General features: G+C 36.7%; 1 protein-coding gene across 1 annotated transcript in view; it reads right to left on the bottom strand.

The window, feature by feature from the left end:
* Positions 1–25212, bottom strand: part of LOC149846948 (electron carrier/ protein disulfide oxidoreductase) — a 71267-nt gene extending 46055 nt beyond the window's left edge. Inside the window, exons 1-2 of the mRNA XM_089996681.1 lie at positions 25125–25212; positions 18086–19280 (exon numbers count right to left, since the gene is read on the bottom strand). Coding sequence (XP_089852807.1) covers positions 18086–19204 — 1119 coding nt within the window. The 5' untranslated portion in view covers positions 19205–19280; positions 25125–25212. The remainder of the gene's footprint in view (positions 1–18085; positions 19281–25124) is intronic.
* Between the last annotated feature and the right edge of the window lie 357 nt (positions 25213–25569).

Raw genomic sequence — 25569 nt, 5'->3', positions numbered from 1 at the left:
TAAATGCACGATAAATAAACAAGTCCCATCAATATAGGCACAAGAAACCTTTTCATGTGTTAACATCCACACACATGAACATAACCCAGATTCAGCAATTGAAACTTCAAGGCTGCACCCATTCATATCATGTATGCGCCTATATCAAAACAACTTTGCCATGACCTATTAATAGACATCAAATACCTCACATGTTACAAACTATAAAGCATGCTAACATGTGCCAAATGCATGTGCACTCATGCAACCCTAACACAACCATAAGTATGTCATATCTCAATCATATGCATCTTCACTACGTGTGTCACCTACATCATATACAGGTATTAACCAATGCATATCTCTTTTGAGTGTGGGGGTGTACATGTAAAATTTCATATCCACATCAAGCATACATGCTCAAATAAAAATGTTAATAACTGAACCATGATCACCTTCATGATTGCACAATCAGTATATTGAAAGGCTAAGATAACATTTTTCATATACATCCGACAGAAAGATGAGTTTCTGCATATGCTAGGGACGATAGTCGCTTTACCAATCCCGAACCCGCTATCCTCCTAGCTAAACATCCAACTAATTCCCAAAATTTTCTTGTCATATGTTATACCCATTGCTCCCCATATACTAAACATGAGTACCCATCATAGTTATCTATCTGATAAATATGACCCAGTTGCTCTGTTAACAAAAGTATCATATAACTTAAGATTTTGTTCTAACCGATTTGTTTCCAGCTAAATATCTTTTCAAAAATAGCAATTAAGCTATCCTGAAATTTGTGGTAAACTATCTTTTTGCTAACACTGTTCAATATAGAATGCAGTTAAACACAAAATCAGTTCAGAAACACACCTCGGTGGAATTTAAAAGAAATATAACATTTTATGCATAAGAGTGCAGTATCTAATCGAACTAATTTTTAAAGAAAACAGATAACATGTTACTTCTTCAGCCAGATTCAATAATCAGTCACAACCAAAATAAGATGAGATCTGATAACAGCTCAAAATCTGCCAATATTCAGGTCATTGATGAAATGAAATAATCTCTTACATACAGCTAATGTCCACTATTAGAATTAAACCAATAACCCTATCAAGAACGACTGAGCATGCAATAGGTGTGCTTTCTTGACCGACCCACAACACACACGAGATACAATCAACCCCAAACAAGAAAAGTGCAGAAATCCTACCTTTTTCGATGCTTTTTCCGACCATCGGAGACAGCTATCGCAAGACGATGGTCGGCCGACTCCGGTTGCTTCTGCCACCATGAAGGGCGCGATCGGGAGGCTGTTGTCGATGGTCGGCCTGTTGTTTCCACAGTTGCGATGTCGGTCCGGCGAGGAGATGTGGTTGTCGCAGTTGGCGAGGTCGCCGGCATCGATTGCTCCACTGTGAGGGAGCCGAGAGAGGTGGAACGAGAGAAAGAGAGCGTGAGAGAAAGAGGGCGAGACCCTCTCCCTTCTCTTTTATCGAGCGAAGGCTCTCCCTCAGCGAAAGATGGAGTCGGTTACGCCCTCTGTAACCTCCCCCTCCCCTTTCGATTTTGCAAGAATCGTGCCCTAGGCACGATTCTTGTTTTCGGGTGTTTTATAAAATAAAGTCCGGGTCGGAACCGCGATGTCGGGTCCGCTATTATAGTGGATCTGGGTCGGCAATGCGTGGCGGATCTACATGGATTTGGGTCATCCGTGAGTGACAGATCCATATGGAGCCGGGTAATGGATCCATTTTTGGAGCTGATTGGCTCCAATGTGGGTCCAAACCCAAATCACCCACTACCTTATATGGATCCTGGTAATGGATCCTAGGCCCAAAACGCATAAATTCTACTTAATTGCATAAAAAATTGCATAAAATATTTGGTTATTACAATGTAACTGTTATTGTTATGATTATGGTACCCATGAGTGTGAGCATGATTCAGTTATTGGAAATTCTTTGAACACGTATGCTTGATTTATTATGTGAAATGATACATGTGCACTCACACACTTAAAGAAACCATGGATTGGTTAATGCCCGTATGTGATGTAGGTAACACACACATAGCGAAAATGCATATGAATGAGTAATGGCATGCATATGTTTGGGTTTATGATTGCATGAGCGCACATGCTTTTGACACTTTGGCCTAGTGTTATGAATGAAACACTATTTTGGTTTGTTATGGGATGTATCGATGGCCTAAATGGACCATCATCGACCTGGAGAGTCATGGGTTTGGTTTCCGTTTATATATATTTTGAACTGCATCACTAAAACCACATAAGATGGTTTGGCACATTACTACACTATTCGAGTGGTTTATACGGGTTGGAGTTCCGTAAGGGTTCCCGCAAGGGACGATGCGGGTTTTCACTTTACTTTTGCATATGGTGTTGCAAACTTAAAGAATTAACTTTAATAAAAATATAATGAATAAGAACAGTGTACTATACATTCTGGGATATCTCATCTGGAGTATGAGAATCTTAGAGATTCAGTCTTATGGAGACTGCGAGGATACAAAAACTCCGTGTGCTGTAATTTTGTCCCCTGAACCCGATATTGAGGTTCTTTCTCCTGGCCACGATTTTAGAGAGAGTCCGTCACTTTACCCGGGAGTGGTGTGTTTGACACAGTTGTTGTTTATGGTACCAAGGAAGTGGCACATGTGGGCGTGGGGTGTTCCTTGTGTCCCCGACATTAGATGTGGAGGTCTAATGTTCAGATGGATGGTGATGCTTCCTAATATCGGTCGAGGACTAAGTTGGAACTCAGTAATAAAATACAAAGTGTGTGCTAAGTTACCCTGGGAACCTACTTGACCTCGGGGATTGTACCTGTTTGGTGTATCTGCGGGCAACGGTAATTAAAAAGAGGAACTTAAAGCTGCGTGCATTTAATAGGGCATGCATATGGAAAGATGAAACTTAAATAAAAGATAACAGAAGAAATCATGCATTGCACATAATCATGCATTTTCCTGTTATGCATTAAGTCATGCATGTTTGAATCATTCTCTATATCATGACATGATTTGGTGGTAGCATATGATTTACTTCTTGAAATCATGTTGCAAGGTTTGGTTATTTAGTTCTTGATATATGGTACTGCTTTATTGTTCTTGACTGGTGAGCATATGTAATTGTTGGTAGGTATGGATATTTGAATGCTGCAAATTTTATATCTGCACTCACTCAAATCATTACATCAAATCTTATCCATGTTTTTTGTCTCACCGGGTTTCTTTAGAAGTAGATGTGCTCAGAATTTCGGTTCTGACACCCTACTTTGTTGGTTTTTCACAAGAAATTGTGAACAGTGAAGTTGGACATACATCTGGGGATAGATGAGAGTCATACTTGAGCTTGTAAGCTTCAGCAAGGGACAGAGTGGCTCTTTCTTCAATCCTTGCTTTTTCAGTTGTTACTTTACTTTCAGTTAAATAAAACATTGTTTCTGAAATTTACTTTTACTCATAAATAAAGAAATTGTTTTGGTTCTTATGGATGATGGTTACAAGTTCGTTTGTGGTATTTGGGCTATCCAGTTGGAATTGGAACTGTGAAGACCCAAGGTCTCTGAGAAGTTTTCCGCAACTATTATAAAAAAATATATATTCTGTATTTTTAAAGGGTATGGATTGGGGTCATTACAGGTAATGCTTGGGTGAGAAAGGTTTAGAATGGTTGACAAATCTTTTTAACAAGATTTGGCGGACAAATAAGATGCTTAATGAGTGGAGGAAGAGTACTTTGGTGCCTCTATATAAAAATAAGGGTGATATACAAGATTGCACAAACTATCGTGGTATAAAACTCATGAGTCATACTAGGGAGAGAGTGATCGAGTATAGGTTCAGAAAGGTTGTCATGATATCGGAGAGTCAATTTGGTTTTATGCCTGGAAGATCAATTATGGAAGCTATACATCTTCTTAGACAACTTATTGACAGATATAGAGAGAAGAACAAAGATTTGCATATGGTTTTTATTAATTTGGAGAATGCATACGATAGAATACCTAGGGATGTTCTCTAGTGGACAATAATGAAGAAAGGTGTTTCTCTCAAGTACATTAGTATAATTAAAGATATGTACGAAGGAGTAGTAACCAATGTCCGCACTTATAGAAGGGTGACAACCAATTTTCCTATAAGGGTTGGGTTACATCAAGGATTTGCATTAAGCCCTTTCCTATTTGCTATAGTGATGGATAAGCTTACGAGATCAATTCAAGAAAATGTACCGTGGTGTATGTTGTTTGCTGATGATATTGTTTTGATTGATGAGTCAAGAGTTGGGGTTAATGCTAAGTTAGAATTATAGAGACAGACATTGGAAGCAAGAGGTTTTAACTTGAGTAAGAGTAAGACAGAATATATGGAATGTCGGTTTAGTAAGCAACGAAGTAGTGATGGGAGTGTAGTGAAGCTTGGTGAGCAAGAAATACTGGTGGATGACTTTCAAATATTTGGGATCTATCATTCAAAAGTACGGAGAAATTGATGAAGATGTAAATCATAGGATAAAGGTTGGGTGGATGAAATGGAAAAGTGCAACTGAAGTGTTGTGCAATCGTAGAATGTCATTGCAGTTGAAGGAAAAGTTTTATAAGACGACAATTATGTAACGACCCCAACTCCTACCTTTGAAAAATGCAGAATATTTTTTTTTCTAAGAGTCGCGGAAAACTTCCCAAAGACCTGGGGTCCCTACAGTTCCAATTTCAGTTGGATAACCACACACCACAAAGCAACTTACATTTATCAATCATAACCAATCCACTAAATTCTTTTATTAATGAATCAATAAGAGTAATATATTCCATGTCAAAAGTAAAATATCAAATTGCAGGAAATCAGAAGAACTAAAAGAAAATAACAATAGAGTCACTCTGTCCGTAAGTGAAGCCGTCTGAAATAAATGTGACCCTCGTATCCCTCAGAAGCGAGTCGACTTCACTGATCACCTGTGCCTGGGAAAAACCAATAAAATAAGAGGGTCAGAAATCCGAAGAATTCTGCGTACAGGTTTCCCTAATGAATCAGATAAGAAAAAGAGCATAAATAAGATCCATGTAATATTTTGAGGAATACGATTATAATCAATTCCTAAGTCAATTAACCATTCATGCATAATTAAACATTTAACAGGAGGGAACACGAAATATGTAACATTGATCACAACTTAATCAATAAGGTAATTACATGCAAAAGAGTTCAACATCATACAATGATCAACATAAACAACCAAGTGAACAGGTAAACATGCATGAACTAATGCATAGCAAAAATATGCAGGATTTATGTGCAATGCATGAACCATTTATTATCTTCCATTTAAGTTTTCCTCTTTCGATATGCATGTCCTATTAAATGCACACAATCCTTAAGTTCCTCTTTTTAATTTATCATTGCCCGCGGATACACCAAACGGGTACAATCCCCGAGGTCAAGTAGGGTTCCCGGGGTAGCTTCACACACAATTTGTATTTTATTATCGGGTTCCAAACTTAGCCCAAGACCGATATCAGGAAACAACACCATCCATCGGAACCTTGGAAAACAGCATCCAAAGTCGGGGACACGATGGAAAACAGCATCCACTGGCGCCACTTTCTTGGTATACCAAAACAAACTCACAACTGTGACTAACACACCACTCCCGGGTAAAGTGGCGGATTCTCCCTAAAACCGTGGCTAGGAGAAGAACCTCAATATCGGGTTCAGGGGCAACAAAACGCACACGGAGTTTTTGTATCCTCACGGTTTCCCCTAAACCGCAATATCCAAGATTCTCACGCTAAAGCAGGGACATCAAGGAGAAAGTGAATTACACTGTTCTTTATTTTCATTTATCTGGTTATTAATTCATTTCTTTTACATTTACAAATTTACATGCAGAATTAATAACATAAGCTTGCACATCAGCATGCTAAGCTTTTCACGGGATCACAGCCCGTGACAACATAGAACAGTGCGGTAAAACAACAATATCACATTTGATTTGTTGCAATGCATCAAAAACAATTAAAACGGAGAACAACTAGTTCTCGCGGCTCATCCAGCCACAAATGATCCAATTTGATCATTACCACATGCATAAGCAAAAATCATAAAGAGTATGTCACTTATACATTCTTTTCACATGTTTTTCAATGCGCATTCATTTAGGACAATTTAAAGGTGTATATGAAACAATAACATACATATACCTATGCATGAGTTCACAGCTTCAATTTAAATTTCATGCTTTCATTCCATACACATGCTCATATCCCATGTATGATTTTATTTAGCCTGTCAATGCATGCTTTAACATACATGTTCATGTCACATACACACTTTGATGAAATTACACACCTAAATCAGCATGTGAACCTTCAAGTGGTGGTGCACGTGTCAATACATCAAGTTAGTGTACAATATGCATAAGATGTAGCTTTGCAGCAAATACTTTGATTTTGGCTTAATGTGTGAAATGCAGAAAAACAAAACATATCATGCTCTTACACCCATAGGTCTGAATATTAGGTAAGCATAAATATGAAAATTTCAAAAAGAACTGAACCTTACACAAGCTAATTTCACTCAGCCTATAATATTTAGTTTAAGCCGTGGAAAACAGCATGTACGATTACATGTTTAGCTAAATTATGAGAACACCCATAATGTTTGTGTCATACAGATTACATGGGTGTATGCCTAACAATCTTTACACGTCCCTATGCCTCTTAATCACCTTGTAAATAGGCATGATAGGATGCATGACAGTAATCAATCATGCTACTAAGCAATATAAAAATTATGAAGCAAATGACCACTCACACATGAGTGTATAAAAAAAGAAACAATGTGACCATGCAAAGCTGGACTAACACAGGTATAATATAGTCTTATTTGAGAAGCAATGACCCAGCCAATGCACTTGGATGAGGCTCCACAACCACCAGGCTCGGCCTGTCAGGCCAGCCAAGTTCGGCTGGGCTGACAGCCAGCCCACCTTAACAAAACCTTTCAGATATATATGTATATATATATATATATATTGTTACAGATGGGGGCTGCCAACACTTTGGCAAGTGCTGCCAGACCTCACAGGGACTGGGTATTGCCCAGCCGACCCAATTTGATTTGATGTAAGTCTAGTTGTCAAATACAGTAACCCAAGTTTTGTAAATGAGAACTCAGATAAATGTGTATTTCAAGTTCTAGTCCTAATAAAATAAAATCTCAGGTTCAGCGAGTATCAAAACTATAGATGTAATACGCCTCCGAGCTTAGCCTGTATGCATTATAAGTATTACTCATATAAGAGAACTAGTTCAACCCTGAAAACGAAATGGGGGCGACAAACATAGTAAAATAAAAGAAACCTAATGCTAACAGGTACGTAAAGTTGAAACTCTCCTCTGAACACTACAAACCAAATGTGAATCTGGGTTTGGGCAGATTCTGGATTAAATTCTGAAACGCAACAACAAGTAAAAAGAAGCATAAACAACCAAAAACAGAGTGGAAATATGTAGGATCCAAAAACCTATTACATATTAACAAGTAAAATTCGCTTTTATAAATGATATCTGATCATAGGAGGGTACCATTCAGCATGTCTGCAATTTACCTTGGTTTTCATTAACCTCATAACACAAAAGAATATGTACTTTCAGAAATTAGTCCATAAAATTTCCAGACTTCGGTATATAGCAAGAGTTAAGCCTATTCCAACACTTTTTAAGACTTCAGAGGTTTCACAGCAACATCGATCGACTATTAAACATGCAAAGCTTTATCTAAATGGAATTTACCAGAAGACATAATACCTACGCCAATTAATAAACAGAGGCTTATTCAAAAGGACCGTGTATGGGTATATCTCCCTTCAAAAGGACTCAGAGTCATGGTACTACAACCCAAAACTCCATAAATCAACGGACTGAAATCCCTAAAATTGTCGATTTGGGGTCTCCCGCACATCAAACCCCCAAATCTGCCTCTCCCTAATGAGTACCCTAAAATATTCCAGGGAAAACAAATCTACACCCTCTTTCTCACTCGAAATCAAGAGGAAAACCCGTACCTTGTTCGCTGGTTTTCCGGCGATCTTTCCGGCGGTCGGAGGTTGGAGGCACGGTCAGCTGGGCTGCTCCTTGTTGCTGCCGTGACGGGGAGATCGCTGGAGGTCGGCAATGGTGGACGTGGGCTGCCGCAGCTCGCCGGCGACCTCCTCTCACCCAACTCGACAGAGAGAGCGATAGAGGGAGAGAGAGATCAAGGGAGAGAGAGATGAGGGAAGGGAGAAACAAGGGAGATGAGGGGAGAGGGTGAGACCCCCCTCTTCCACCTCCCATTTATCGCCGAAACCCCCCTTCTTACCGAGATGGGTGGGGTTTCGGTTACGCCTGTGTAAACCCCCCCCCCTCTTTCCTATTTTGCTAGGGTTTTATCGGGCAACCCTTATCGGGTTGCCCCTTGCCTTTTAAAAACTTACAGGGGCGCGGCTCGGGTCCGGACCCGAGGCCCGTAACCCGACCCCCAACTATATGGATCCATCAGTTGGATCCGAATGGATCCAACTATGGATCCTCGGATAATTAAATAAATAAAAATTTAAATTTTATTTATATATTCTTCTTATTATTATATTATTAGTTTTATTATGAATATGGATATAAAGACCATTTTATGGATCTTAGATCCATATGTTGGATCCATTTGGATCCAAACACGGATCCAACATTAAATACTCGGTTTTTCTTTTCTTTTCTTTTCTTTTTTTTTTACTATTAATTATTTATTTAACTATTATAAGTATAGTTTTAATACCCCATGGTGGGTTATTTACGCATCCTTTTCTGGATCCGGTAACGGATTCGAGGCCCAAATTTAGAAAAGTACTCGTTATTTTCAAATAAATTTAAATAAATAAATTACAAAAATTGAGGTTATTACAAATTAGGCCCGCTTTACTATATGGTACGGAATGTTGGGCTGCCAAGAGATATTATATTCAAAAAATGAGTGTAGCTGAGATGCGTAAGCTTAGATGGATGTGTGGAAATACAATAAAAGATAAGATTTGAAACGAGGAGATACTGTAACGACCCTAATCCATACCCTTTTAAAATGCGGAATATTTTTTTTCTAAGAGTTGCAGAAACCTTCCCAGAGATCTGGGGTCCTCACAGTTCCACTTTCCATTGGATAGCCCACCCACCACAAACGAAGTTGCAATCATCATCCATAAGAACCAACTAAAACTCTTTTATTAAAGAACCAATAAGAGTCTCATACACACCTCCAAAGTGAAGTAATCAACTGCAAAAAGTAAAAAGAACTAAAAGAAGCAAAAATAGAGTCACTATGTCCCTTGCTGAAAAACCAACAAAGTAGGGTGTCAGAACCGAAATTCTGAGCACAGCTACTTCTAAAGAAACCAGGTGAGACAAAAAACATGGATAAGATTTCATGCAATGATTTGAGTGAGTGCGGATATAAAATTTGCAGCCTTCAAATATCCATACCTACCAACATTTACATATGCTCACCAGTCGAGAACAGTAAAGCAGTACCATATATCAAGAACTAAAGAACCAAACCTTGCAGCATGATTTCAATAAGTAAATCCTATGCTACCACCAAATCATGTCATGATATAGATAATGATTCAAACATGCATGATCTAATGCATAACAGAAAAATGCATGATTATGTGCAATGCATGATTTCTTCTGTTATCTTTCATTTATGTTTCATCTTTCCATATGCATGCCCTATTAAATGCACGCAGCTTTAAGTTCATCTTTTTAATTACCGTTGCCCGCAGATATACCAAACGGGTACAATCTCCGAGGTCAAGTAGATTTCCAGGGTAGCTTAACACACAAATTGTATTTTATTACTGGTTCCAACTTAGCCCTCGACCGAATCACTTTCGAAACATTAGACCTCCACATCTAATGTCGGGGACACAAGGAACACCCCACGCCCACAAGTGTCACTTCCTTGGTACCATAACCTCACAGTTGTGACTAACACACCACTCCCGGGTAAAGTGGCGGATTCTCCCTAAAACCGTGGCCAGGAGAAAGAACCTCAATATCGGGTTTAGGGGACCAAATTACAGCACACGGAGTTTTTGTATCCTCACAGTCTCCCCAAGACCGGATATCCAAGATTCTCATACTCCAAATGAGATATCCCAGAATGTATATTACATTGTTCTTATTCTTTTTATTAAAGTTAATTCTTCAAGTTTGCAACACCATATGCAAAAGTAAAGTGAAAACCCCGCATCCTCCCTTGCAGGGACCCATTCGGGACTCCAGCCCGTATAAACACTAGAACAGTGTAGTAATGTGTCAAACCATCTTATGTGGTTTAAGTGATGCAGTTAAATACATATGTGAAAGCAAATCAAACTCACGGCTCTCCAGGCCGATAATGGTCCATTTAGGCCATCGGTGCATCACATAACAAAACCAAAATAATGTTTCATTTATAACACTAAGCCAAAATGCCAAAAGCATATATATTCATGCAAATATAAACCCAAACATATGCATGTCATAATTCATTCATATGCATTTTCAATATGTGTGTGTTACCTACATCACATATGGGCATTAACCAAATCCATGTCTTCTTTTGAGTGTGTGAGTGTACATGTACCATTTCACATATAAATCAAGCGTACATGTTCAAGAAGACTTACTAATAATTGAATCATGCTCACACTCATGCGTACCATAATCATAACAGTCAAGTGAAAGCATAAACCTTCACGGCAAGTGCTTCCATACAATCCAATACACAAGCTTTTAAATAACGCATGGACTCTAGACAAAAATATAATGTTCAGCTAGAGACATCCAAGCAAGATACATTACATATATAAATTTCATTTTTATGTATCCATCCTCCCTAAACAGTGTAACATGAGCACCATTATACACAACTAAAAATTTTCAGGTTATGTTTCAATGATCCCACGCTGCATCTTACAAATTTTGAGCTTAACCACACTCAAGAACCAGCATGAGATACTTTAAAGCAATTTCGTGATTCAAATAATAATATGTTTAACCAAACCAGTTATATTCATGTGTTGCAAGAACAGAACAAAGAGGAAATCTCCAGCATAAGCAATAATTCCAGCTATTACCCACGAATAGATTTAGTGTCATGACCACCATATTTAGCTTAATGCGCAGCACGCATTCAAGCTGTTTACCTTCACAAATTCCACGTCAAAATAGCCCACATACATAGGAGTTTTATTTTCTGGTTAGCACTGGAATAGCCCACAGAAGGTGGGTACCTAACAAATATTTGTTTTCTTTCAGTCAGCAATAGACTAACCACTATTCAGATTCCTCCAAACCAAACTATTCAAAAAATACCCAAATCAAGAGTCTACTAAACACCCTAAAGTTTCAGACCTTGATCATTCATGTGATTACCAAGAAATTATCCTTAAAGTATTCATGCTTTAATGATATACAACTGTGTAAGACAATACATGATCACACGAAATCAGACTTGATGTCATTTAATAAACCAGCATAGGAACAGATTTGGTATAGTCAGCACACAGACATATAGTCATTATAATAATAAAAACCCTGATTTGATGACAGAACACATCTCATAGAAATCAAATTTGTTTACAGTTCAAAGAACAAAGTATTAGGTAATCGGATTGGATGATAATCCACAAAATAACTGTCAAACAATAATCACACAACAACTTTACACTAAGGAAAACATATGCCATTTATAATCCCACAAAATCAGAATCTATCTGTAATCCTCCTAACAATTTATATTGTGCAATGCACATAAATGTAACCTGCAAAAAATCAGGTTTTATGTAAACTGACAACCCTGGCATGTATCTAAGTATCTATTCAGATTTACCAGGATAGGGAAATTAATACTCATGAATAATAAGTGTAGGTATATATATATAGCTTTTGAACTCAGATTTCTATTTCTTCCCCACCTAGATTCATGCTTAAATTAGTTTATCCATAATACTCCTCATACGAATTGAAAAAGAAACCCCATGCCATAATCGAATACAAAAAAAGAATTGGAACAACATGGATATACAGTGAGAACATCACATTTCCTACCCTTTCTAATGTAAAGATCAACCGATTAACCCCATATTCCCTAGCTGGATTTAGTCTTTCTACTCGGGCAACCGATATCCCCCAAATCCGATTGATTAGGGTTTCCGTCAACCCTCATAACCTGCTCCCACTCCTATATTCATGCCAACCGAAACCCCCAAATCAAAGATTTGGGGTTTTTCCAAAGTGGGATTCATGAAAACCCCCAACTACCGAGTTTTCGTGGGACCTCCCCTCAAACCCATGTATGGAGTCGAACCCATGTTCGATCCCTCACCCGAAATCCAAGAAGCACCGTACCTTATTTCGCTGGTTTTCCAGCGATCGGAGGCTGCAATCGCGTGGGTAGGGCCTGTTGGGGTTGCTCCTTGCTGTTGTCGTGACAGAGAGCTCGCTGGAGGTCGGCGATGGTGGATGTGGGTTGCCGCAGCTCGCCGGTGACCTCCTCCCCTCCGATGCACACCCAACTCGAGAGAGAGAGAGAGAGATAGAGGGAGAGAGAGATCGAGTGAAAGAAAGAGAGAGAGACTGAGTGAAGAGGGCCCCCTCTCCACTCCCTTTTATCGGCCAAGACCCTCCTCTACCGAGATGCAGGGGTCGGTTACGCCCTGCGTAACCCCCCCCCCCCCTTTCCCCCTTTCTTGGTTCTGTTAGGGTTTTATCGGGCAACCCTCCCCCCTTTTTAAAATGAACTCGGGTCCGGGTCCGAGCCCGTGACCCGCGATACCAAATCCAGTCTACAACTGGATCTGGGTCGCCAAACGCTAGTGGATCCTCAGTTGGATCCTTGCGGGTCCAACTGTGGGTCCAACCGTTGTTTATTTATTTATTTCTTATAATTAATATTAATTATTTATTTAATTTGAATTTAACATTATACATATAATTTAACCCCCATCAATATGGATCCGCAAGTTGGATCCAAGTGGATCCAACTGTGGATCCTCGAGTTCGCTTAATATATATATATATATATATATATACATATATATGTATATATATATGTATATGTATATTTCTATTTTATTACTAATATTAATATTATTTTAATATAACGGAATTATTTAAGCATAAATACCCCTTTATGGGTCTTGGATTCGAAACTAGATCCCAGGCCCAAATCACCCATATATCATAATATATTTAAAATAAATGCCTAAAATTATGGTTATTACAGATACGTAAGAAAGTAGGTGTTGCATCCATTGAAAATAAGATGAGAGAGAATCGTTTACGGTGGTTTGGACATATTCGGCGAAGGCCTAATGATGCTCCAGTTAGAAGGATTGAGAAATGGAAAAATAATATTAGTTAAAAGAGGTCGGGGTAGGCCTAAGAAGACGTGGATGGAGATGATAGGAAAGGATATGAATGCTTTGAACCTCACCGAGGACATGGCATTGGATAGAAATGATTAGAGGAGAAGGATTCATGTGGAAGACCCAGAATGATTTTCTTTTTTGGTTCATATCGCCGACCCCAATTGTTTTGGGATGAAGGCATAGTTGTTGTTGTTGTTTGTTGTTGTAGATTCAATCCATATCTGTGGCCATAATCAGGGATATGAGAAAAATCTATTTTATTGAAATTCTATAAGGCACCTAAACTTCATTTTCAAATAATTTTCTGAAAAATTCTTCAGAAAACGTTTTCTTCAAAATTGCATTCATTCATCTAAATTAGATTGCATCATGAAAGGATTTTCATAGGGCCACACGCCCATCCCTTTTGATATATTTTCCAAATTCATCTCAAAAAAATCAATTTTCTCAAAGTTATTTGAATTTTCTCATAAATTGATTTTCACAACACATCAAGATTTCTTCAAAAATCAATTTTCTTTTCTTCAGAAATGTTCTCTCAACATGGTTCACGATTTTCAAAGTATCCTTTTCCAAATATTTCCAATTATTCTAAGCAAACATCATGTTTTCAAAACTGCATTTTCTGAAAGTCATAGCACATGCCTGATTCTCTGTGCATTTAGGAATAGAACACTGATTTAAATAAGTTGAGCAAAGCAAAGTACATGATTGATCCTTGGTTCGATTACCCCTGATTATGATGCCAGAAATGGTTGAACCTCGTACCGACAGGCGAGTCTCATTCTTCGGAATTATCCTACATTTTAAAACGGAGGCGAGTTATTTTCAAAATCTTTTTCAAAAGGTTAATTTGACTTGCAAAAGTAAAATTTTGTAATGATAACACATCCCTTCTCGAGTTTCTCACCCATTTGGCTTGGAGATAGAGTTCTACCAGTGTAGAACTCTATCTCTAACCTTTTTTCTACTTTTTAACAAATTTATTACTTTATTGTTTTTACTTGTTACTACACGTAGACTCTTCTAGTATCCCTACACATTAGGTACATTTTCATAAATGTAAAACTCTGTCATACCAAACATAAATTTTTAAAATTAATTTATTTTTAATATTTATTTATTATTAAATAATAAATTTCCAGAAAGTTCTAGAGGGTATCTCACCCCTCTGGGAGTCTTTTTAACTTGAAAATTCACTAAATCAAACATTTATATTGAATTTAAAACTTTAAATTCGTTGGAATTGAATTTTGGATCTAGATCCAAATCTATATCCACATGGATCTTGAACTGGACCAGATCTTACTTAATATGAGTCTTGGATTGGGTCCATATCTATATTAACTTGGATCATAAGGATCCAATCCAGAACCGATCACATTGAGGCAGGTCATTTTTGAAAAAATGTGATTTTCAGACCAACCACTACCCGAATTCAGAAAAACAAAATATCAATGTTTTCAAAATTTTGAGACGCATCTAATGATATATTACTTGAGTTTTGCCTGAATTTAAACCAAATGTTGCTCAAATTTAAAGGTCAAAAATAAAAAGTTTTACCGCATCTAAATGGGCTCGTTTAGGTCTTGTTAATGAGACTTGGGCCGAACCCAAACTCCATTGACACCACCTAAAATCAAAGATTTTTATCGACTTTCAAAAGTACTTAGTCAATTTTTTTTCAGAAACTTCAGAATTTTAACGAATAAAAAGTACACGATATTACAAATAAAATCCCCCAAATTGTATGGACATCACTTGCAAGGGCACACAATCCAATAGTGCACGACAGCAAAACAAAAATCAAGCTTCCTTCTCCTCGACAACACCCTCACACAACACTCTCTTTGCTCAAATATGGCTCTGAAACCATATTGAGCAAAGTAGAAATGAAAATGCAAGAGAGAAGATGAAGGTGAATGGAACACTCAAGAGAGGAGTTCATTCCTTATTCAAAAGAGTTACAAGACTTCCCTTATAAGGGTAGATTTTTTTTCTTAACTAAAGACCTATAGTAAGACAAAAGACTGTTTGAAAAGTGAGGCGCTCCACCAAAAACCGAGGCGAGGCGTAAGCCTCGAGGCGTAAAGCGTAAGCCTCAAATATTTTTTTTGAAAACTTTAAAAAAAGTATAAAAAAATATCTAAAAATATAAATAAATAAATAAATGCTTTATTGATGAAATAACAACCAATAAGAAATAGAAAATCTCAAATATGTACTAAAAAATATGAGATTAACATATAAAAGTAACTAAAAACTGATTTGGAAAATATATGAGATTAACCAAAAAAAAGTTAAAATATACTAAGAAACTGATTACATAACTGAAATAACTGGAAAATATATGAGATTAACCTACAAAAGTTAAAATATATGATATTGTTCTAAAAAATATGAGATTAACATATAAAAGTAACTAAAAAATGAATGCATAACTGGAAAATACATGAGATTAACCAACAAAAGATAAAATATACTAAGAAACCGATTTCATAACTGGAAAATATATGAGATTAACCAACCAATGTTTAAATATATGAGATTAACATATTAAAGTAACTAAAAAAATGATTACATAACTGGAAAATATATGAGATTAACCAACAAAAGATAAAATATACTAAGAAACCGATTACATAACTGGAAAATATATGAGATTAACCTACAAATGTTAAAATATATGAGATTATTCTAAAAAATATGAGATTAACATATAAAAGTAACTAAAAAATGATTACATAACTGGAAAATATATGAGATTAACCAACAAAAGATAAAATATACTAAGAAACTGATTACATAACTGGAAAATATATGAGATTAACCAACAAAAGTTAAAATATATGAGATTATTCTAAAAAATATGAGATTAACATATAAAAGTAACTAAAAAACTGATTACATAACTGGAAAATATATGAGATTAACCAACAAAAGTTAAAATATACTAAGAAACTGATTACATAACTGAAATAACTGGAAAATATATGAGATTAACCTACAAAAATTAAAATATATGAGATTATTCTAAAAAATATGAGATTAACATATAAAAGTAACTAAAAAACTGATTACATAACTGGAAAATATATGAGATTAACCAACAAAAGTTAAAATATATTAAGAAACTAATTACATAACTGAAATAACTGAAAAATATACGAGATTAACCAGCAAAAGTTAAAATATAGTAATATACTAAGAAACTGATTACATAACTGAAATAACTGGAAAATATATGAGATTAACCTACAAAAATCTTGTTGATCATGTCTCATAAATCTTGTTGTAAAAAAAAGAAAATAAATTATTTTATTTTATTTTTTTGCGCCTCAAGCTTGCGCCTTGAGGCACAGAGGACCGCGCCTCAAGGCGAGGCACGCCTTTTGCTCCTCAAGGCGCATTTTTTATAACACTGGTTTGACTCCTTTGACTTCTACAACAGAATATTAATATCTACAAGAACACCCCTCATAATAAGGTAAAACTAAGATTAATAATACAAAGTCTCACATTTCTCAATAGCAACTTCCACTAGTAACAATGATAGAAACAATATAGCATTAAATTGATAAACTAGGTCAAACGTGTACAATATGTCATCAATCACCTAAAATATGACAAAGAATTGCACTCTATAACTCACCACCAGACACTGAGTCAACTCTATAATTGTCGCATTTTTTCATGAGGCCTATGAACAGATTATTGTATTCTTTGTTTCTTTAGGTTAAAAAGAAAAGCTTGAATATTATATATTTTTCCTGTATTCCAAAGCATGTCCCTAGTTTTTTACATTTTCACCGAGCTCTAAGAAGAGTTTCGCATATCTTAGTTCACTTGAAAAATATCCGTTCTTGTCTCCTTGGCACCTGCTAGCTGATCAATGTGCACATGCATCACACTTGTTTTCAATTATTGTAGTTGTAAAACAAGCATCTCATAGATGATTTTCTGAAAGAGTGTTAAAATGTTGATTCAGACCAAATGCTAAAAATCAATCATGGAACAACTCTCAACTTTGGTCAAACATGTGAGAACAGGATATAGTTTGACAGGTTATTAACTCAAAGAAAATTTGTGTTGTATAGGATGGGTGTAAATAATACATAGAGATTAGCATGCACTATCATTATCAACTTACACACGTATTCATTAGACATGCTAGGTACACGTTATACATTAAACTAATGTTTACATAAAAACAATTAGATCCAAAGCATGTTATTTAGTAACAAACCCCGACAAGCACATCTAAGAGATCTGATTGAGTAATTAGTTCCTGCAACTCTGACTTTCTATTAGTTAGTAAGATTGAGTAATTCGTGTTGACACAGGATGCAGCTAAAGTGAACTTCAAAAAGTTTTGTTGTTCTCTGGTGCTGGAGTCATTTTGCCGCATACTAATGAATGCTATCTAACTTATCTAACTACATCATCAAAATTTCAAGAGAAATTTGGTCATTTCACATGACCAAATAATGTTATGACCTAGAAAAAGAAGAAAATAATGCTAGCTATTTATTTTAAGCATGCATTACTGATATATGCACACACTAACTGCAAATGCGCACATGAATGAACATCTGGGCAAAATTCTATGATGTTAAAATGATGAATAACCTCTTCTCTTTCCAAGTACTGATCCTCTGACAAGAAATCAACAGCTTCTGAACCAAGAAAACAATTACTGAACCGGCGCATCTTATAGAACCTGTCCTTAACCATAATTGTCTCTTTCATCTTTCTCACAATAAGAGCCAACTCATCTACAGCCCAATTACTGGAGACATCATCTTCACCAGGAAATGGTGGTGAAGGTGATGTTGGAGATGGCTCCCTGTTCATCAATTCATTTACCTTTCCCTCAAGCCCTCCAGAATCATCCATGGCTCTGATCTCATTGATCCCCCCTATAAGAAGGTCATTGAAAAACACCTTAGGAACAGCAGATGATCCTGTCCTCTTCTCCAGCTCCATCTTTCTACCAGGGAAGATGTCTATGTTTATCTCAAGAGGTTTAATGCCTTTTTGATGTAGAAATGACCTCATGGTTCGACAATTTTGGCAACCTAATCTTGTGTACAATGTAACTCTGCCTTTCATAACTGGAAACTGTATCTGATTGTTTAAGTTTTCATCCTGTCCTTGATCCATTTGTTGATCTAGTTCCCTGGTGATCTTGATATAATTCAAAGGATTCCAACTAGACCACTCACCAGCTTTCTGAGAACCTTCTTTTGGTTTACTTCCTCGACCAGGATCCTCTGCTTTGTCAACTGTAGCTGTATCATCAATTCTGTTTTCGACTTCATTTTCATCCCCCTTCCCTGAAAGGCGACGAAGGACATTAGAAACAGCTACTGCACCCCGTTCCTTAACATAATTCTTCAAGGCTGCAGCTTTTTCAGGCCAAGCATAACCCAGTCCTTCTGTATCAGATTCCAAAGGATGGCTAGATGAACCCTTCGCTGAATCTGTCTCAGAATTCTCTGTTCCATCAAAGACAGGCTCGACTTCCTTTTCTTCATTAATAGTTTCATCAGTACTCAGATCTTCCTCTTCTTTAGTTTCTGATTTCAGAACACTTGGTTCATGGGTCTGAGAATTTCCAGCTCCTTCTTTCCCTACGTGAGGATTAGAACTTTTGGCTGTGAGACTCAGCTGTTGCATTCCATCAAGAACTTCAGAATGACTTGAAGGGTTGACAATTACTTTCTTGGTTAACTGCTCGTGCTCCATGATGCCAGCATAGGTGCCTAATAAACAATTATTAGGCTGTCATGGCGTTCCATAGTTCCTTGATCCCAAGAAAAAACTACAGAAAAAATACAGCATGAAATGACAAGATGGAGAGTAGAATAAAGTAAATCTTCAACTTAACCACTTAGAACTACATGTAGCATAAAACATAATAAAAACTGCCAGAAGCTAATTGTCATGGTCTATCACCAAGAGTGATGATTCTTATAGCAATTAAAACACTAATATAAAAAAACTTGAGACTGTTTTTTCGTACTACAGATATGTGTGTCAGAAAAGAAGAGATCTCATAGAGAAAAAAGGTATCAATAATGAAAATAATGGCAGAAAAAAAAAATCAAGATCCACTTCTCATGCATTTATGTGTAAAAGATTATTATAGAGATTTGTGTGCAAAAGAATCACCATTAGTTATATGATTAAGAGGAAAATAGCCAAATGATGGTGTATATCACATATTCATGTGTTCCTTCCATACAAAAAATGTCAGATAATCTTTTCAAGATTTTATAGAAGCATATATATTTCATAAATGTTAGAAACTAAATCAAATATGGTAAAACTAGCCAGAGAACTGAGAGATTAACTATCCTGAATAAAGAATCAAGCAAAAAAAATACTAACTTAAGATTTCGGTGGGCTCCTTTCAGAAGTTCATGGTTTAGAAGGAACTAACCACACTGACTTCACAAAGATCTAGACAAACAAACAAAAACTTTGGAGACGTTGGGGAAAAAACAAAAAAGGTGACAACACTTTAGGGTTGCAATTATGAAAAACCAGAAGAAAAGAATCTGAAAAAGGAAGAATTAGGAGATGTCCATCGACAGGGGCTTAGACCCCTGCCATTTGAAGTCAGTGATGCAGGGGTCAAGGCCCCTGCCATTCGAAGTCTGTTAGGTAGAGGCCTTGGTCCCTGCCACTCATCAGGGGTCTCAACCCCTGTCGCTCATGCTTTCCGCCGACAGGGCAGGCCTTACCACTGCCCTTCTGTTATTATTACAACTATGGCATAATAGCTTTCACATTTTTGCAGATTTATGCAACGAATCATGTTCGTGCTCCGCGGCCAGAGCCCTGTATCACCTACACTCGTAGTCGCACACAGCGACACAACATCCTGAGGTAGGAGAAACTCGCACGAGGATTTTGGATGAATGAAATAAAGTATAAGAATTCTGAGATAGAATAATTGATTTTTCATACACGCTTACATGTAGAACAATATAACTTGTGATTGCCTCTTTGTGTTTCCTCGTTCCTACTCTTCTAAAATTACATGCTTGATGTTTGCTATATAGGTAGACTCATTTCTACAGTGATTCATATTATTGTGTTTTTGTACTTGCTCGTTGTTGTGATTGCACTGTAGATGCTTTGTTTGTTATTACATGTTAAATCTTGTTGCCACCCTCAGGCAAGCCTCGTAGGGTGTGCAGGTGGGCGTACCATATCTTGCGCATTTTGGAAAGGTGTGAAATTGTGTACAAGCACTAAAAGTTCAAGATAAGGTGTTTCCTCGTGCAAGGCTGACTTCTCGAGAGCAAAATTCTACTTATAAAGCTTGTGATCTATTTATGCATTGCTAGATGCAATTAATTGTACCCCGAGTCGGTTACTCAGAAGGAATGATTGGATCCACAACGATCTCAAAAACTGTTTAAGATTTCCTATTTTCATAGTGTTTGAGCATGCCAAGTATATTACTGCTTTTAAGTTATATGAAAACACTATGATGGGTTATCCTTCGAGAAACCCACAAGTTGCTATCGTAATCGGACCTTTAGACAGGTACGGTATATACATTACGATAAGTAGTATGAGAGGTCATTGAGTACCTCGAAGTATGCAATGAGCTCTTTATTGAAAAAAAAATGAAAATAATAATGTTCGCCTCCACAGGCCAAATGCTCAAGGAGCAATGCATGTCATGTATGAACTAAAGGAATTGCAAGATATTAAATAATTGCCCTCTCATCGCAGTCGTACTTTCAATCAAGTACAACCATACTTTTGAACAAGTACGTCACGTCGGTGTTAAGATGTTTGGATGATGAGGTTGTGGCAACCTCGAAGCGTGCATATGGCACAATGCTGAGATCACATAAATGGTGATAACTCGCCTTCACAGGCAATATGCTCGAGTGGGTCTAACAGACCAGAGCATGCATAATAGAGCGGCGGTTAAATAACCTCCGTCGTACCCATTCGATCTTCACGGTTCATCAAGGGAGAGGATAGATGGTACAAAAACTCCGATGGACAGGTTGTTAACAACCACCCTACGGGCAAAAGACTCGCCTTCCCCAGTCATCGGAGTTAGGGAATTTGGGATTATCATAAATTATCCTAGGTGGTAACTCCCAGGTACTTCTGCAGAAATTGGATGCATCCATGGGCCATGAATGCCTTTGGGGATTTACTCTCTTGGTCACTGACCGTCCCCTTAGGAGCGGACTCAGTCAGTCATCCGGGTTAATGAAAAACACTTGACATAATAAAGCCCCGGATCGGTCTCGGTTGTTTCTACGTTTCGCATCTGTCGTACCCACAGGCCAGTTAATATCAGAACTTAAAGAATATCCTTTTCATAATAGTTGTAGATAATTGAGAGTTGTGCTACTTGAAATGTTGTTGGTATATCTGTGTTAAGACAATAAATCTTTGTATATGTTACATCTGCTAGAATAGATTGCATACTGTATTTGTTGCTTTTAATGTAATAAATTGCTTGTCTCATGAAGGTCCTGCTTTATTTTATTCTACATTGTCCATTTGTGTACCTACTAGTTTGTTATGAAACTGACACATTTCATGGGCAGGTGATGAGTAGGACTTCACAGGCGGCCGATGGCGCGATGAAGCATGACTCGAGATTGTCATTCTTTCTGTTGGCATCTTGGCTCTAAGTTATGAGTTTTGCTTTAGATTATTGGATAGTGGGAAAACGCTCATTTTGTAATAAACTACAGATTTTATTAACAATCTATTATTTTGTTTTCTCAATTTCTTTGAGTAGTTGTTTCATAACAAATGATGATTTTATTGTTAATGTACCCAGAATTTGGTAGCTTGTGTTCCTTTCTAAATTGCTTCCGCTATCGATTTTAAAAGTAAAAATTGTAATCTTTGAAAGGTTTTTCGACAATGTTTTCGAAATCACAAGTTGAAATTTTGGGGCGTTACAGTGCACATGAGTGCTGTCATGCGGATTGCCAGATATATAAAGAATTCGATAAATGAAGGGCTTTTCTTATCCTCTTTATCATCTTTAGAATTATTTGCTTTTATTGATGTTGATTGGGATGGTAATCCAAATGATTTGTATCTCAACTACTAGTTTTTGTGTCTTCTTAAGTAACTCTCTGATTTCTTGGAGGTGCAAAAAGTTTATTTATCATCACCTGAAGTTAAGTATCATGTGGAAGACACAGAATGATTTTCTTTTTTGGTTCATATCGCTGACCCCAATTGTTTTTGGATGAAGGCGTAGTTGTTGTTGTTGTTGTTGAAGTTAAGTATCGTGTGATGACCACAACCACAATGAAACTTGTATGGCTCAAAAACCTTCTCAATGACATAGGCGTCATCATCTCAAAACCTCCTAAATTGTGTTGCGACAATAAAAGCATTGTTTATATTACCAACAATCACACCTTTCATGAGAGGACCAAGCATATTAAAATGGATTGCCACTACGTACAAGATGAATATCTAAAGGTGACTATTGAGTTGTCGTTTGTCATATCGAAGTATCAGATTTTTTCACTAAAGCTCTTACATCACCTCAGTTTATTTTTCTTCTTAACAAACTTTTGGTTACATCATCGTAAGTTTAAGAGGGTGTTAAGTTATATGTATGATTTCATATATAGTTATAGTTATATATATGTGTATATAACTACATTTAATAATGTAATTTAGGTTGCCTACCAAGGGCATTTTGGTTATTCTATACAAGGGTAGTTTTGTCATTTAGAAAATTGGTTTTTCCTTTTATATTTATTTATCTTCTTTTCTATTATTTTTATTTTTTACTTTTTGTAAGGGCATTATTTTAAATGCCTCCTTATAGTCATTGGAAGCCTCCCAACATCAAATTTGGAGGCTCCCTTTGGCTTCTTCTTGTATATACATAAGGGCTTAAAGCCCCTTGTATTCTTATGCTTGAAGCTCTTCTATGAATAAATTCATTATTTTAAAGTGTGTTGTCTCTCTTTTTGATATTGCATGCACTCTTGTGCTTGTGTAAGCCTTTGTGCTTTTTGTATTGTCCCTTAGTGGATGTGTATTTGTGCTTGTGGACATTCTACTTGTGTCTTACGGATCACTTCATTACAATAAAAAGGCTAGATTCATGATTAAAAAAAATGATAAAACCACTTGGTACATTCAATCAGGAGTTGGTTAGTGCCCAACAAAGAGGAACATATGCAAAGTGGACAAACACATGAATAACCACCCTTTATGTAGATCATAGACCTCAGAGATGGATTATGTAGATAGAATTGTAGATCTTTTGAATGATGCCACTCAGCTATGTCACATGGATACAAATGCAGGAATGGGATACTATGAATTGACTATGTCCATGAAGTGCCAGTGTCCAAGTGTCATGTCGTGATGACACAAGAAACACATGTTAAGTGAAGTGTCTATGTGACAGAGTCACTCAGGCTCAGTCAAGGACATGTAACAATACCCTTCTTTCAGGCTACAATTAGTTGCTACGCAACTGGCCTTATTCTCCCGTGTTATGTTTAATTAAGTGTAAAACTAAAATCATCAGTCAGGGAGAATAGTCATGTTATAAGTCAGGGATTGCAGGAGACAATAGATATGAAGAACAATAGTGCAAGATAAGTTCATAAGCAAGAACCGGATCACATAGTTTTTGACCTGACAAAAGTAGGATGAACATAAAAAATATAACATCTTGAAACCACCAAACCACCTCATAATTTTGAATATGACTACCACAAAGTGGCTCCTTTGGTTTTGAGGAAAAATTACAAAGGACAGGATTGAGATCTCAAGCAAAGAACCACATATGGGAGATTGAAGGAGACAATATATCTTCAAAAGGAATGGACCTAGATGGGTTCTTCCTTTTTGCGGGAATCAATCCATATCTCCGTAAAAGAACACATATTCTTGTAAAAAATGAGGAAAATGAATTCAGGGAGAGAAAGAGAGAGCCTCTTTAGAATGCATAATGTATAGATAAGATTTCGATCTGAAAAGAACAGAATCATTTCTATACAATCGCGTAAAGTTAGAATTCAGAAAAAAGTAACAGACGATTAAACATTGTCTTAAGTTAAATATTGAATAGGATCGAAAGGAATTCCTTCTATTTTAGAACAATGAGAAGACGCGAAAGATAAGGGAAATGGAAATGCTAAAAAGGACCACATCATTCTCATAGATGAAATTATTTCAGATTCACCAGAAAACCAATCAAAGAAATTAAGCACCAACATGACTTTGTAAAGGTTCTTCATCAGATCCTGTGATCTAGCCAACAGAAAGAAGGTGGAAAACGAACCTGACCAGAAAACTATCTAATAATTATATTAAGAAACTGTTATGAATCTCTCTGATAGATATATATATATATAGAGAGAGAGAGAGAGAGAGTTTTCAACGGTTACGATCAAGAAGGGAAGATGAAGAGAATGATCTCTATGGAAGGGGGGAAAAAGCCAAAAGAAAAAAACAAAATCCGAAAGGAGATGAAAGAGTGTGATTCGGAATCATATAGATCGAAAAAACAAAGCGTCATGTTAGAATGGATCAATCGTTAAAGATAGGACTCAACAAGACGGAGCATCAGAAATGCATCATCAAACCATCGAACTCGAAGAAGAAGAAAAATAAGACAAGAAGAAGAAGTTACCTCAAACCGATCGGAACTCTCTCTCTCTCTCTCAGAGGGAGATTCGGAAGTCTTTGAAAGCGGGAAAATGAGCACGACGAGCAAGAGAAATTACCGCTACCCCGCCAGATTTTATGCCATTCTTTATGCCCATTTCGGTTTCACCCTTCTTTCCCCTTCTAACTACGATGTTACCATCACGGACCGCACCGCCCCCGAAGCCGGCAACTTTATTTTTTACTTCTATTCTTTTAGTTCTTATCCAGGGTCACGCTTTTTTTATTGACTACTAATGACACGACACGAATCACTCACATTGATTATCTTTTCTAAATTTCAATAACATTTTAAAAAATAAACATATTTTTATATTAAAATATTCAAAAAAAAAATTTGACCAATCGCATAATAAAAAGCCTGTATCTTTCAAAACTGGTTCCAAAACTTGCGTATGAGAATTCATATC

Source organism: Nuphar pumila, chromosome 2, assembly GCF_984573655.1.
Source record: "Nuphar pumila chromosome 2, dmNupPumi1.hap1.1, whole genome shotgun sequence".
Classification (NCBI taxonomy): Eukaryota; Viridiplantae; Streptophyta; class Magnoliopsida; order Nymphaeales; family Nymphaeaceae; genus Nuphar; species Nuphar pumila.
This window is presented reverse-complemented; position numbering and strand designations above follow the sequence as displayed.